The sequence below is a fragment of the Bubalus kerabau genome, chromosome 21 (assembly GCF_029407905.1).
Source record: "Bubalus kerabau isolate K-KA32 ecotype Philippines breed swamp buffalo chromosome 21, PCC_UOA_SB_1v2, whole genome shotgun sequence".
NCBI classification, from domain to species: Eukaryota; Metazoa; Chordata; class Mammalia; order Artiodactyla; family Bovidae; genus Bubalus; species Bubalus kerabau.
Genome location: NC_073644.1, coordinates 9,850,648 through 9,865,813, shown reverse-complemented (window position 1 = coordinate 9,865,813; position 15,166 = coordinate 9,850,648). Strand labels below are relative to the sequence as shown.

Sequence of the window (15,166 nt, the reverse complement as noted above, 5' to 3'; positions counted from 1 at the left end):
TATATATATTAATATTTGAGCAAAAATCCATTCATGTCAGGCGGCATCCAGTCTAGTGGATAGGAGGAGCTCCGCGGAACCGTACAGGCAGACGGGAGTGGGAGCGAGGAAGCTACACTTTGCAAGAAGAGCAGGTTGGTTTTTGCAAAGTCACTTTCCTTCAGGGGGTGGCTGGGGTGTCCCTAAATTAGCAGGTTACCTAACTTTTGCTACTGACTCCTGACTCACTGGCTTAAGATTCTGTTTCCTGGAGACCCAAACTGTAATTTAAGTTTGTCTTGGTTTGGCTACTTGTGGCTTAGCATAAGTGTCTCCATTTGGGGCCCTTTTGTCTTGGTTTTAACACTTTCTATGAATTTTCCTTGGAAGCTCAGTAATCACCCCTTACAGCTCGTTACCATGGAGGAGTAGGGTGATGAGTATCTCTGTCTGGCTTGTGCGGTTTTCCTTTGCTGCTGTGGCCTGGCTTTACTTACAGTCCATTCATTTTAATGGAAGCACTGACGGAGTGGTTTTTAGGAAGTGGGCCTGGGTGTGGGTAGAACAGTGAGGGAGCCAGGCTGCCTTAATCCCCACAGATGCCAACACAAAGGCTCTTAATCTCCAGGGAGAACACTTAAACTTGCATTTGTTCCCAGGTAAAGCTGCCTTCGAAATTTTGTTACATGTGTTTTTTTTGAAAATTTTTTGTTTTTATTTTATTTTTTTCCAGCATCTGATACAAAGTCCAGAGTTTCCTCAAGTTTTGCTCTTTCTCTTGGGCCTGACAACCCACTGGCTATGTAGACAAAGCATTGTTTTGGTGAGTGGTTCTCAAGTTTTATTCAGAAAGTTAAAGGTTTTCTCTGCAGGCCCCAGGAACCCGGAGAGGCAGCACCCATGCGGCCAGGTGTCAGCCATTTAGGTGGTTGTGTTACTGCCCGTGGGCCTGCCCAAGGCCCGCACCTGATCCTAAGGCTAATCCTGGGTGCTTCTCCCGGGGTTTGCTCTGAGCTCTTCCGGGAGGAACCACACTCGCCTCTGCTCTCTTGGGTGAGTGTTTCCCCTGGTTTTTATTTTTTCCTCAGCCTGTTTTTCATTTTCTTGGGGTGTAGTTTTTCCATGTCCTGTTTTCAACCTGGTTATGGTTTCCTGCTTCCTTTTATGTCTCCTTTTTGCTCTTTTCTCAGGACCGAGAGAGATGCCGAAGGTAAGTAGACATGTTCGTTATTTCCTTTGGTTCACAGTTTGTATGGTAGCCTCTTGAAGGGAAACACCGAACCAACACAAGAGAAAAATCTTACTTAGTCGTGCTGACACAGTTTTGCAAAGTGCTGACGTAGTGATTTAGATTTTAGGGAAATACTTGCTATTATAACCTTGTGAAATAAGGAAATTTGATGAGGAAACCCCAACTTGAAATAGTTCAGTTGCTTGGCCTCAACTAGAAAGTAGACTAGCTGGGAGTTGGCCCAAGGTCTCATGACGCCAAAGGCAAAAAGTTATAATAAATGGAGTAAAAGCATTACAGTATATTGGATGAACTGAAAATATATTTTTGAAATGCACTAAAAAATCTAAGCTGTTATAATTGGAAGATGCATTTGTGTTTACATCCAGAATTTTGTTTGTGTTTTCAGATAATTGTGTTAAAAATTCAGAAATAGCGGATGTAAAACTGCTGAATCATTGACACAGTAATTAGTAAAAATTTGTTGTGCACATACCCGAAGCTGGTGAACTGGGAGCCCTCAAGTTAAGCATGAATTGAGTCTCAGAGGCATGTTTTAAAGCAGTTTATGCAGTAAGGAGGCAGTGCTGTGTATTTCTCACAGTGGTTGGTTATAATATTATTAGTGTTTTCTTGACTGTAAGGACTTGGTTAGCTTCTATCAACTTGGGGGAACAACCTGAGGGTTTTTTTTCCCCCCTGATTTTCAGAGGTATTAACAAGAAGTGACCCAGATTGTCTCACTTATCTTGTAAAATAAGCTAAATTAAGTTTTGCTTGTATGAGTAAAGTGTTTTTTTTTTTTTTTTTTTTTTTTCCTGCTCAAGAAGTTTCCAAGCCTGGTCTCCATTTGTGTTTGATTTTTAACAATTGTTATTATGGTGGTTTCCCATTGAAAAAACTACTTAGGTTTTATTTTTGCTGAAAAAAATCAATATTAAAATAAAAGTATTGCCACTACACACATCTTTATGCATTTGCTGTCAGTATTTCCTGAGGACAAATTCATCAAAATGGAAATTTCAATTCAGAAATTAGGAGGTCTAAACACTTTGTTTCCTATTACATATTGACAAATCAGTTTTCAAATGTTTTGTTCCAGTTAATCACAGTTTCATAGCAAATCCTATTTCCTTAAAGCCTTCTTGTCATTATTTACCTTTAGAAACAAGGCTTCATGAGCTGGCTTTCGCTGTTGGTACATCTTAAATACAGAGTGTGGGAGATACCAGTGTGTGGTTTGTAATAGTTACTCATAATGTAAGCAGAAAATAAAGTACTTTTAGTTCTCAATGGCATGGTTTTGAAAATACATGATTTTTTTTTCTCTAGGTGAATGAAATGGATGCAAAAGGGCTTAAAACTGTTAAGAGCAGTTAAAAAACTTATTAGAAGAGGAGAAAATAAGAGTACATGATACTCTTAAAAAACTAAGAGATACTATTCAGTCCCAAGTGATAGAACTAGGAATCACACAGATTGAAATTTTAGCGATATGGGGCCAATGTGAGGAAGAACTTTGTAATGAATCAGACCAAAGATAAAATATGCAGTGAGAACTAACATTTTTGGCCACTGTATTGAAAATTCTATGGCTTTTCTGGTGAAGGGTTGAATTTGATGTAAGCTGAATATGTTTATAATTGTGTGGCTTTGTAAACAATTCCCAAGGCAGGTTCTTGGACTCTTTAATCAATAGAGTTGTTAAAAGGACAGAGGAGAGATTCAAGTGAGGATTTACTGGGGCTCAGCTGTAGCACAGGGGACAAGAACAAGCAACAAGTGTCCTTGTTATTCCCTGAGCAGGCGGGCTGATTCCCTAAATGGGATGAGGGTGGGGTGGACTGGTGAGTTGGGCTGGAGTGGGGCTTGGTGGCCTTGGTGCTGGGTGCAGAGATCGTGCACGGGACCCTGCTTCTGCTCCTAGCATCTCAGAAGCAGCTTCTGGGTTTTGGCCTTTTTGTATCTTATTGTTCATAATTTGCCCCAACTGCGCATGCCTGCGGTATTTCTAGTCCTTAGAGTTTTTGTATCTGTTGCTTGTGGAGACATTTGTCCAGGTGCAAGCGCTACTGTAAGGGTCTCAGCCTGTCTCAATATCTCTTAACATGTTCAACATAACTCAAGTTCACCCAGATTGGAATCTCATGTTGGTATACAACATAGATGAGAACTGGGTGAATAGAGGTGATAAATACAGTGTTTAGCAAAATTATATTTCAATTTATCAATTGGATTTGTTTCTGAATCCAAAAAGGAAGGCCTTTCCTTTTTAAATAATACAATGAAAGGAATCTAAGAGACTAGCACTCACTTTGGATTTTCTATAACCAGAAAAAGGAAAAGTAGTGTTTGGGAAGAGATTAATTCTATTTCTTAGTGTTAATTTGTCTTAAAGACAGATATTTCCACATAATTGCTTAATTGCCTCCAGTGTAATTTGATTAAAGGTAAATACCATTATCATTTGGAGACATACAAATAATGGACATTTTATTCAGCCAAAACTTTAAGAAAGTGTTCTAAAATTTATATTGTCTCCAGAAAAAATCATATATTTTCTTTGTTGTAATGTATCAAGTCTGTTTTGTGTCTGATGAAAAAGTAGTAGTTACTAGATCACTCACCTCATTTATTTTGATGGTAGAATATTGGATTTGCTATTCACATGGAAAATAAAGTAGGAAACCAGTAAAATGTGCTTATGGTTTAAAATCCTAGATAGGAAAGGAGAAAGTGGGATTGATGTTTCTTTAGTAGGCAAGGCAGAGGCAAGAGAACTCCATATTACTAATATCTGTTCTCAAGTTTACTGTCCTTGGAAAAACTGACTTTGAAAAATGACTCTCTGGGGCTTGGAGTGTGTCCTGTGTTGGACAGATGTGGCCAAGAAGGCACTTGTGGGAGGTTTATGGTATTCACAGGAAGAGAGCAGATTCCATCCTAGTGGCCTGGAAATCACATAAATCAAAGTGACAGACATATTTTTATTATGAATCCCTTTAGAGTAAATAGCTGCTTCCATCTCCCCATCATCCTTTAGATGTATAAACTGAAAAGTCCTAAACTAGTGGAATAGAGCACAGAGGAAGCAACCCACCTAATTACGTCATCATCTCAAACTCGGGGTTTCCAGTAGATTCCTAAGGCAGTGGTGGAACCAGGACGGTATAGACAAGAACATATTTTTGTGATGGTATTTAACTTATATGCAGAGTACATCATGAGAAACACTGGGCTGGAAGAAGCACAAGCTGGAATCAAGATTGCTGGGAGAAATATCAATAACCTCAGATATGCAGATGACACCACCCTAATGGCAGAAAGTGAAGAGGAACTAAAAAGCCTCTTGATGAAAGTGAAAGAGGAGAGTGAAAAAGTTGGCTTAAAGCTCAACATTCAGAAAACGAAGATCATGGCATCTGGTCCCATCACTTCATGGGAAATAGATGGGAAAACAGTGGAAACAGTGTCAGACTTTATTTTTTTGGCTCCAAAATCACTATAGATGGTGATTGCAGCCATGAAATTAAAAGACGCTTACTCCTTTGAAGGAAAGTTATGACCAACCTAGATAGCATATTGAAAAGCAGAGACATTACTTTGCCAACAAAGGGACGTATAGCCAAGGCTATGGTTTTTCCTGTGGTCATGTATGGATGTGAGAGTTGGACTGTGAAGAAAGCTGAGCACCGAAGAATTGATGCTTTTGAACTGTGGTGTTGGAGAAGACTCTTGAGAGTCCCTTGGACTGCAAGGGGATCCAACCAGTCCATTCTCAAGGAGATCAGTCCTGGGTGTTCATTGGAAGGACTGATACTGAAGTTGAAACCCCAGTACTTTGGCCACCTCGTGCGAAGAGTTGACTCATTGGAAAAGACTCTGATGCTGGGAGGGATTGGAGGCAGGAGGAGAAGGGGACGCCAGAGGATGAGATGGCTGGATGGCCATCACTGACTCAATGGACATGAGTTTGAGTGAACCCCGGCAGTTGGTGATGGACAGGGAGGCCTGGCGTGCTGTGATTCATGGAGTCGTGAAGATATGGACATGACTGAGCAACTGAACTGAACTGAACTGAATGACAATTTCCTCAAATCTTTCCCCAACTGTGTGGCTGACTCCATATGACTTGTTGCCAACAGCAGGATGGTAACTTTTTATGGTTGTCAGCTCTGTCCTTAGTACAATCATAATTTCATTTTCATTTCCCTAGGAGCTATTTTTTTTTTTTTTAAGATTTTACCTGCTTGTAAGGTGATTTTTATTTATTGAAAATTGTTGAAAGCCTCCAAATACTCAGTCTTGAACCAGCTGGAGTCAAATGAGAGCCCTCCTCCCAGAAGAGGAAACAAGGTGAATGACACAGTTGTCTGCCCTCCCCTCAACTCAGCTCTGGCCTCGCAGATGAGCGGGATTCTCTGGGACTTTAAAGGGGATGGAATCACTATACAGTGGAGGTAGCCCCCAGTCAGTTTTCAAATGGGAGCCTGAAAAAGGAACAAAACAAGGGGTCTTCTTTGACTCCCAAAGGCATCATTTTCTAGTTTCATGGCCGAGATATGTTCTCTGCATTCTTATCAGAATATTTCTTGTAAGTGGAGTGACTATCTGTGTGTCTAAGGTGAGGATGCTGTCAGACATTAGGTATCGGTCAAAGAAATAGACTCATGGCATCAGGCCCTTTATGTCAGAAACTAATAGCATCAGGGCCATGTTGTGCAACGTCGAGATGCACATAGGCAGTTGATTCTGTGATCTTCTGTATTTTCAAAGCATCTTGGAATGACCTCGGGACTCCATTTTGACTAGCTGAGTAGAATTTCCTTGCTCTACTTGTTTCTCCCCTTCATAAAACCCTTCTGTAGCTTTGTCATATCAAATAACATTCAAATGTTTGATTTAGACTGGTGATTCTCAGGAGTTAGCCTGCTTGGAGTTACTTGGAGGGGTTTTTAAAAAGTTGATCCTTAAGCATGGATTTGAACTGCCTGGATCCATTTGTTTCCGTAGTGAATGCTACATGGTAATACAAGATCCCTGGTTGGGTAATACAAGATCCCTGGATGTGGGCCTGTGGATGCTGATGACCAGAGGATATAGAGGAATTTGGTGATGGAGAGATTTCTTGAGTGTTAAGTGAGTTGACACAAAGAATTGTGATTGACTTGTGGCAATTATGTCAGCAATTCATAAGTGTGTGATCCCAGTATCACCAGTATGCACTGTTCACAAGACAGCGACTTACATCTAAATAATACTTGATTATTATTGGTGATTCAAGAGGCTTGTGGAGAAGGAAATGGCACCCCACTCCAGTGTTCTTGCCTGGAGAATCCCAGGGATGGGGGAGCCTGGTGGGCTGCCGTCTGTGGGGTCATACAGAGTTGGACACGACTGAAGTGACTTAGCAGCAGCAGCGGCAAGAGGCTTGAGGATGCCCTCAATAACTTAAATTGAACCATGAGAACATTTTCCCTTGAAAGATTATCTCAGCAAGAATGATATCCACATGGTAATGCTTTTCTTATTGAATATGGAGTCTTTGCATTTTAAAAGAGTCTTTATTTTTAGAACAGTCTTATGTTCACAGAAAAACGGATCAGAATTCTCATTTGCCCCTCCTTCACAGGGGCGTAGCTTCCCCTTTTATTTATATTTTGCATTGTGGTATATTATAATTGAACCAGTATTAATACATTATTACCTAAAGTCTGCAGTTTACCTTGGGTTTACTCTTCACGTAGTTCTATGGGTTTTGACAGATTCATGGCACATATCCAGTGTTACAGTTTCCTATAGAATAGTTTCACCACCTGAAAATGACCCCTCTTCCACCTCATCGCCTCGCAGGAGGCCAGGGCAGCTGCTACGCTTCTGCTGCCCCTCTAGGTTTGCCTTTTCCAGCATTCATAGTTAGAATCATACAGGTCGTAGGCTTTACAGTCTAGCTTCTTTCACCTGGCAGTGTACCCCGAAGGTTCCTCCACCTTTTCATGGTTGACATAACTTGGTTCTTTTTATCCCTGAATATCATTCTATTATCTGGCTGTACTATGGTTTGTTTATTGACTCCCCTATTGAAGGACATCTTGGTTGGTACTAGTTGTTTACAGTTATGAATAAAGCTGCTGTCAACATTCATGTCCAGGTTTTTGTGTGAACAAAAGTTAACTCACTTGGGTAAATGCCTGGGAGCGAGTGCTGGATCGGATGAGAAGCCTCTGTTCAGTTTTGTAAGAACCTGGCGAACTGTCTTCCAACATGGCTGCACCATTTTTCATTCCACCGTCAGTGGATGAGCGTTCCTGTTGCTCCACCTTTAGGATTCAGTGCTGTTTGTGTTTTGGATTTTAGCGGTAATAGCAGATCCTTGTGTTTACGTTAAAGAAATTCCTTCGCATAAAACTCCCTCTTGATCCTTTGTTGGTTGCGTGCTTGTGTGGTGGGAGATTGATGTTGGCAGATGGTTCATCCAGGGCTGACCCTTTCCTTTGTTTCCAGCCTGAAGCCAAATGTGAGAGAAACTTGCCAATTGAATTGCATAAAGTGAGCTGCGTAGCATCACTGACTGGGCTGCACGGAGAACTCCCTAATTCATCTTGGGAATAGAGGGGCGCAGGCATGGAGCTGATCTTTAACCTCATCTCCCTTAGAGGGTGCAGGGTTTCATAACACCAGTCCTCCTAACACAGTAGAGGAGGAGAATGAAGGCTGGGGACCTGAGCGGAGGGTAACATGCCTGATGTTTCATTAGTTAATCCGGTGACCTTCAAGCACATCACATAACCTGTAGATCCACAGAGACGTGTACTATGGAATTTGTAAAGTCCTCCTAAGCTCCAAAATTTTGATTCTAAAATCAGCCTCGGCACAAGTCGATGAGTGCAGAACAAAGGAAGGAGGCCCTCAGCCTTCACTCGGAGGCGGACATGAGTTCATCAGTGATTTGTCAGTCTTTGAAGCAGCTGAGACTTGTGACAGGGAGGCCTAAGGTAAATTTCTTCTGGGGAGATGCTGGAAACTTCACAAAGGGTATCTTGTGTGTTGTCGACCTGAGTGCGGGGATCACAGGGAGTCGGAGTCCCTGGCCGGTTGGGGTTTGGTTGCTGGTTTGTAGCAGCCAGGGCAGAAGGGAATTTGGAAACGGAGTGAAACATGCCCGTTTTGAGCGCTCTGATGTACATCGACGCTCTGTCATGCTGAGAGCTTTATTATTTTTCACTTACAGGTGAGGTTAGAGGGATTGTGTGACAAGCAAATTAAAAACTGAGTGGGGTGCAGGGGGACACGGGAGAGAGCCGGGAGTGACAGAGAAAAGCCGTTGTCACAGCCCGTGGGTCTGCAGCGCGGCGCCCAGGGCTCACAGCGCTTTTTAGGGGCAATGAAATTGCCTCTCTCCCTTTGAGACTGAACAGCAGGCGAGATATTGCTGGGAACAAAAGGGACATTTAATTTTAAGAAAATGAAAGGCATCCCTCATACTTTTCTGTCCTGCTTGTATCTTTGTCTCTAGTTAACATTTTGCGCGGAGCTAATTGGTCTTTCGGAAAAGTTGCCGGGGCGCAGGAAGCCAAAGGGCTGTAGTGAGCCCGGATGATCGCTGCCAACCCCCGGTTCAGGGAGGGGTCCTGAACCGTCACCACTGGTTTTAATAACCTTCGTGGCCTCAGAGGAGCAGGTCCCGCTCATCCTTCGGGCTGTCTCCATCCTTCTGAAGTGCCCCCCCCGCCCCCCCCGAGCATCTCTGAGTCTCCTTAGGGCGTTGTCATCCCCGCAACCTGCGCCGAGACCACCCGGGTGAGACCTCTTCAGAGGAGACAGAGCCATGATGCGATCCACGCGCCCGGCTGGCGTCTTAGCGCAGGGGCCTCGCAAAACTGCTCCAGGTGCTTCTCCAAGGGGGGGACCGGAGCCCTAAGACCTCGGGCCCGAGGGACGCAGGGGGACTGGGGCCCCGAGACGTTGGCCTTGAGGGGTGGGGCGGGGCCCTGCGACATAGGCCCCAAGGGATGTGGAGGCCCCGAGGGATGTGGGGGGACCGGAGCCCCGAGACCTCAGACCCGAGGGGCAGGGTGGGGACCGGAGCCCCGAGACCTCGGCCCTGAGACCTCGGCCCCGAGGAGGGATGAAAGGCTCGGACACGACAGACAGGAAGGTCCCGGTGGTCCGCCCAGGCCGGGAGTGCTCACACAGGCGCTCCAGCGCTGGGCAGGGGCTTGACCAGCTGCAACAGGTGACCTCTGAGGCCCCCCTGGTAGGGGTACAGCTGTCGCAGCCAAAAGAAAGCTCAGAGTAAGGCTGGGAGGGTGGGAGATGCGGGGAGACCGGAAAGTGGCTCCGGTCACTTCTGTTCACTCCCTGGAGCCCAGCCCCACCTTCCTTCCTGATGACAGAGTCTGGTTTCTGCTGCTCTGTGAGCTCCTCTGGGAAAAACAGAGCAGACACTTGGCAGGAAGGACACTGACCGTGAAAGTGTCTGAACCGAGGTGATGATGGCTCCCCCCATGCTTGGGATGGGGCTCCCAGGGAGCTTTGTTCTGGACGGAGGACCATGTGGACCTGGGGAAGACAGGGAGGCAGTGTCCTCACTGGGTTCAGGGGACGGGCGGGAGGGATGACCCAGCCCATCCGTGGTTAATGTAGAAAATGCAGGGAGGCCGGCTCTGGTCTCCCCTCTCCTGGTTCCTAACAGGCAAGACTGCATTTCTCAGTGAGATTCTGACCCTCCTTCCTGTCCTATCAGGGAGACTGGGGAGGAGGGAGCTGTGACTCCTTACTTTATCTTTGTTGTGGGCATGTCCTCTGCGCTGATCTCTTATTTTATTTTTTACTTTTTCTGATTCCACAGACAGACAGGAATGGGTTGATTCTTGTCAAACCCACTTCCAAGGTGTTTCTTATATTAGACACTTCTCTTTTTAGTCGTTTTGGTTTAGAAGTTTGTGAATGTGCTCACTTTTTCTGTAGCAAGATATTTAGATATTTTCTGTACATTGTCAGTTATCCTTGGCTGATGAAAGCCTCTGGTAGAACATGAGTGTTTCTAATTCACCTTCAAATGGTATTGCTCAGTTTCCAAAATCCTCTTTCCCTTCTCCTTCAAAGCTCCCATTTCCTTAGCCGTGTGAAGGAAAGTATTATTTTTACTAAAACAATAGCTAACAGGAAGGCCTGAGGGACTAGATATACTTTAATGTGTTTTCCTGCTTATCTTACAAGTTACCTGATTAGCTCAAAGGATTGCATCTCTAGACGTCTGAACTGAATGTTTATCCTGGATCCTCTTCCTGGCTGTGACCTCCTTGGGGTGCCTGCGTGGTTACATCTGCACTCACCTGTGGGCTGGTGCAGCAGTCCAGGGTTGATGAGGAAGGAAGAGGGGGATAGCGAGGTCAGCCTCACTGAAAAGCACCTGTCACTGTCATGAGGCAGGGTACCCTTTCTGGGACGTGAGCCTTCCTCTCCATCACCTCCAGGCCGTCTTTTGGGGTGTGATAATTTTGATCTAACACAAGTGTATTGTTACCTTGGGTATTAAAAAGTAATTAGAGAGATTTTGTAATCGGGGAAATCTTGATAGCTGTTGGGATTTCACCTTCCAGAGTGACTTTTTATGAGAGTACTGAGGTAGGTGATCAGACTGATCTCAGTTGTGGAATATGTTCGCTTGCTTTCATTGAAATTACAGCTAGTTTTTCTAAGGACAATAAAATGTGAACATTTTTCAGAATAGAAATTCCATTGGTTTCCATGTCATGCTCTTGATGTATTGTGATACTTGCTTGCATGAATAGCAAGGTGCTTATCTCTTATTAGATGTGAAGACTAACATCAGTATCTACCTATCTTGGGCCTGGAGTCAGAAAGACTTAATATTTTTCTGATTGTTAATAGTGTGAATTTGAGAATGATTTTTTTAACATCTGTTCTTTAGTTTGCTAATCCATAATTTTGAGGTAATAATATCTTCAGAGTTGTTATGAGCAGTATATAGACTGATATATACATTTGCAGTAGTTTGTGCAACATAGTTTAGTCATTCAGTCGTGTCCGACTTTTTGTGACCCCATGAATCGCAGCACACCAGGCCCTCCCTGTCCATCACCAACTCCCAGAGTTTACCCAAATTGATGTCCATCAAGTCAGTGATGTCATCCAGCCATCTCATACTCTGTTGTCCCCTTCTCCTCCTGCCCCCAATCCCTCCCAGCATCAGGGTCTTTTCCAATGAGTCAGCTCTTCACATGAGGTGGCCAAAGTATTGGAGTTTCAGCTTTATCATCAGTCCTTCCAATGAACACCCAGGACTGATCTCCTTTAGGATGGACTGGTTGGATCTCCTTGTAGTCCAAGGGACTCTCAAGAGTCTTCTCCAACACCACAGTTCAAAAGCATTAATTCTTTGGTGCTCAGCTTTCTTCACAGTCCAGCTCTCACATCTAAGCATGACCATTGGAAAAACCATAGCCTTGGCTATACGGACCTTTGTTGGCAAAATAATGTCTCTGCTTTTGAATATGCTGTCTAGGTTGGTCATAACTTTCCTTCCAAGGAGTAAGCGACTTTTAATTTCATGGCTGCAATCACCATCTGCAGTGATTTTGGAGCCCCAAAAAATAAAGTCTGACACTGTTTCCACTGTTTCCCCATCTATTTCCCATGAAGTGATGGGACTAGATGCCATGATCTTTGTTTTCTGAATGTTGAGCTTTAAGCCAACTTTTTCACTCTCCTCTTTCACTTTCAGCAAGTGGTTTTTTAGTTCCTCTTGACTTTCTGCCATAAGGATGGTGTCATCTGCATATCTAAGGTTATTGATATTTCTCCTGGCAATCTTGATTCCAGCTTGTGCTTCTTCCAGTGCAGCATTTCTCTCGATGTACTCTGCATAGAAGTTAAATAAAGCAGGGTGACAATATACAACCTTGATGTACTCATTTTCCTATTGGAACCAGTAGGTTGTTCCAGGTCCAGTTCTAACTGTTGCTTCCTGACCTGCATATAGGTTTCTCAAGAGGCAGGTCAGGTGGTTTGGTATTCCCATCTCTTTCAGAATTTTCCACAGTTTATTGTGATCCACACAGTCAAAGGTTTTGGCATAGTCAATAAAGCAGAAATAGATGTTTTTCTGGAATTCTCTTGCTTTTTCCATGATCCAGAGGATGTTGGCTATTTGATCTCTGGTTCCTCTGCCTTTTCTAAAACCAGCTTGAACATCTGGAAGTTCATGGTTCATGTATTGCTGAAGCCTGGCTTGGAGAATTTTGAGCATTACTTTACTAGCGTGTGAGATGAGTGCAATTGTGCAGTAGTTGGAGCATTCTTTGGCATTGCCTTTCTTTGGGATTGGAATGAAAACTGACCTTTTCCAGTCCTGTGGCCACTTCTGAGTTCTCCAGATTTGCTGGCATATTGAATGCAGCACTTTCACAGCATCATCTGTCAGGATTTGAAATAGCTCAACTGGAATTCCATCACCTCCACTAGCTTTGTTCGTAGTGATGCTTTCTAAGGCCCACTTGACTTCACATTCCAGGATGTCTGGCTCTAGGTGAGTGATCACACCATCGTGATTATCTGGGTCATGAAGATCTTTTTTGTACAGTTCTTCTGTGTATTCTTGCCACATCTTCTTAATATCTTCTGCTTCTGTTAGGTCCATACCGTTTCTGTCCTTTATCGAGCCCATCTTTGCATGAAATATTCCCTTGGTATCTCTAATTTTCTTGAAGAGTTCTCTAGTCTTTTCCATTCTGTTGTTTTCCTCTGTTTCTTTGCATTGATCACTGAGGAAGGCTGTCTTATCTCTCCTTGGTATTGTTTGGAACTCTGCATTCAGATGCTTATATCTTTCCTTTTCTCCTTGCTTTTAGCTTCTCTTCTATTCACAGCTATTTGTAAGGCCTCCTCAGACAGCCATTTTGCATTTTTGCCTTTCTTTTCCATGGGGATGGTCTTGATCCCTGTCTCCTGTATAATGTCACAAACCTCAGTCCATAGTTCATCAGGCACTCTATCTATCAGTTCTAGTCCCTTAAATCTATTTCTCACTTCCACTGTATAATCATAAGGGATTTGATTTAGGTCATACCTGAATGGTCTAGTGGTTTTCCCTACTTTCTTCAATTGAAGTCTGAATTTGGCAATAAGGAGTTCATGACCTGAGCCACAGTCAGCTCCCAGTCTTGTTTTTGCTGACTGTATAGAGCTTCTCCATCTTTGTCTGCAAAGAATATATTCAATCTGCTTTCAGTGTTGACCATCTGGTGATGTCCATGTGTAGAGTCTTCTCCTGTGTTATAAGATGAATGTTATAAATGTTTGCTATTTTTTATTAAATATTTGCTCTCAATTCCATAAGAAAATAGTTCAAAATTTGTTAATATATCTTTTAATAAAAAATATCTTTTATATTATATTATATCTTTTAATAAGAAAGTCTCTACCCTATTTCATCATATTCAATAAGGGGTGTTTAGAACTCTGGGGAGAGGGGCGTGGCCACTGAAACTCATGAAACAACTGATCTTAGATGTCAAAGAGCTGTGGGGAATGGGACTCAGCAAGGTAAGATCAAAAGCATTGAGGAGGATGGACCAGAGGGTTGAAGATTATGGGACAGCAACAAGTCACAAACATTGAGCACACTGGAGGTGTTTTGCATTATGCTGATCTCCAAGGCTAATGCAGAGCTAGAAGCTGTATTTTTTCTTTGTCACAAACATTGAGCACACTGGAGGTGTTTTGCATTATGCTGATCTCCAAGGCTAATGCAGAGCTAGAAGCTGTATTTTTTCTTTAAGAAAATCTTCTCAGCTAGATTTTATGTAATGCACATAAAATCACAAAACACACCAATACCCATTTGGGGGACTGTTTTTCATTCCCTATTGCTAATAAAATACATATGAATATAAAATGTAAACTCCTCTAAGGTCATGAATAATTCCTTAATTGTTAAATGCAGAGGAGGATGTTTTTAGTTTCTTCCTTATTTAAGCCATCTGCTGCAATTGACTTGGTTTGCTGCTCCATCCATCTTCAAATTCTACACCCTGGGTTTCTAGACATCATTTCTTGCTGATTCTTTTCTTGGCTTTTATTTTTATTTATTATTATTATTATTATTTTAGGGACATCACTTGATCATCTTTGGGGTTTATTTTTATTTATTTTTTAAATTATTATTATTATTTTTTAACTTTACAATATTGTATTGGTTCTTCTTGGCTTTTAGAATGTTCACTTTCCGACTTACCCTTTGAGTTAGCACTGGAGTAGATACTGCCTGAATGCACTGTGATGCCACTCATTTGACACAATGGAGACCAGGCTTTTCCTACATGAACTTGCTGCCTCTCTGACATCATCAGAGAATTCTTAAATCTGTCTTCACAAGGGAGATTGGTCTGTTGTTTTCTTGGAGTGTCCTTGTCTGGCTTTGGTATCAGGGTGATGGGGCTTCCCAGGTGGCACTCATGGTAAAGAACCAATGCAGGAGACACGAGAGACAAGGGTTCTATTCCTGGGTTGGGAAAATCCCCTGGAGGAGAAAATGGCACACCACTCCAGAATTCTTGCCTGGAGAATTTCATGAACAGAGGAGCCTGGTGGGCTACAGTCCATTGGGTCACAAACAGTCAGACATGACTGAATGACTAAAGCAGCATCAGGGTAATGCTGGCCACGTAAAATGAGTTTGGGTATGATACTCCTTTACAAACTGTGGGAGAGTTTGAGAAGGATTGGTACTGATTGTCTTTTAAATGTTTGGTGAAAGTGAAAGTTGGTCAGTCGTGTCCAATTCTTTGGGAACCCATGGACTGTAGTCCATGGAATTCTCCAGGCCAGAATACTGGAGTGGGTAGCCTTTCCCTTCTCCAGGGGATCTTCCCAACCCAGGGATCCAACCCATGTCTCCTGCATTGCAGGCGAATTCTTTACCAGCTGAGC

At 43.1% G+C, this 15,166-nt stretch overlaps 1 protein-coding gene across 50 annotated transcripts in view; it reads left to right on the top strand.

Annotated features, from left to right (window-relative positions):
* The first annotated feature begins 217 nt into the window (after positions 1-217).
* The window catches only part of LOC129636178 (uncharacterized), a 431,707-nt gene continuing 416,758 nt past the window's right edge, over positions 218-15,166 (top strand). For 17 of the 50 annotated variants that reach the window (XR_008706742.1, XR_008706741.1, XR_008706737.1 and 14 more), the window contains exons 1-2: positions 926-1,032; positions 1,170-1,189. Coding sequence is in view for 23 of the 50 variants with exons in the window: in XM_055559469.1 (XP_055415444.1) it covers positions 880-1,032; positions 1,170-1,189 (173 nt within the window). In the remaining 27 variants the exon portion in view is untranslated. Of the gene's footprint in view, positions 1,033-1,169; positions 1,190-15,166 lie in introns of all 50 variants that reach the window. The other 33 variants (XR_008706715.1, XM_055559469.1, XM_055559464.1 and 30 more) reach the window with 17 other exon arrangements.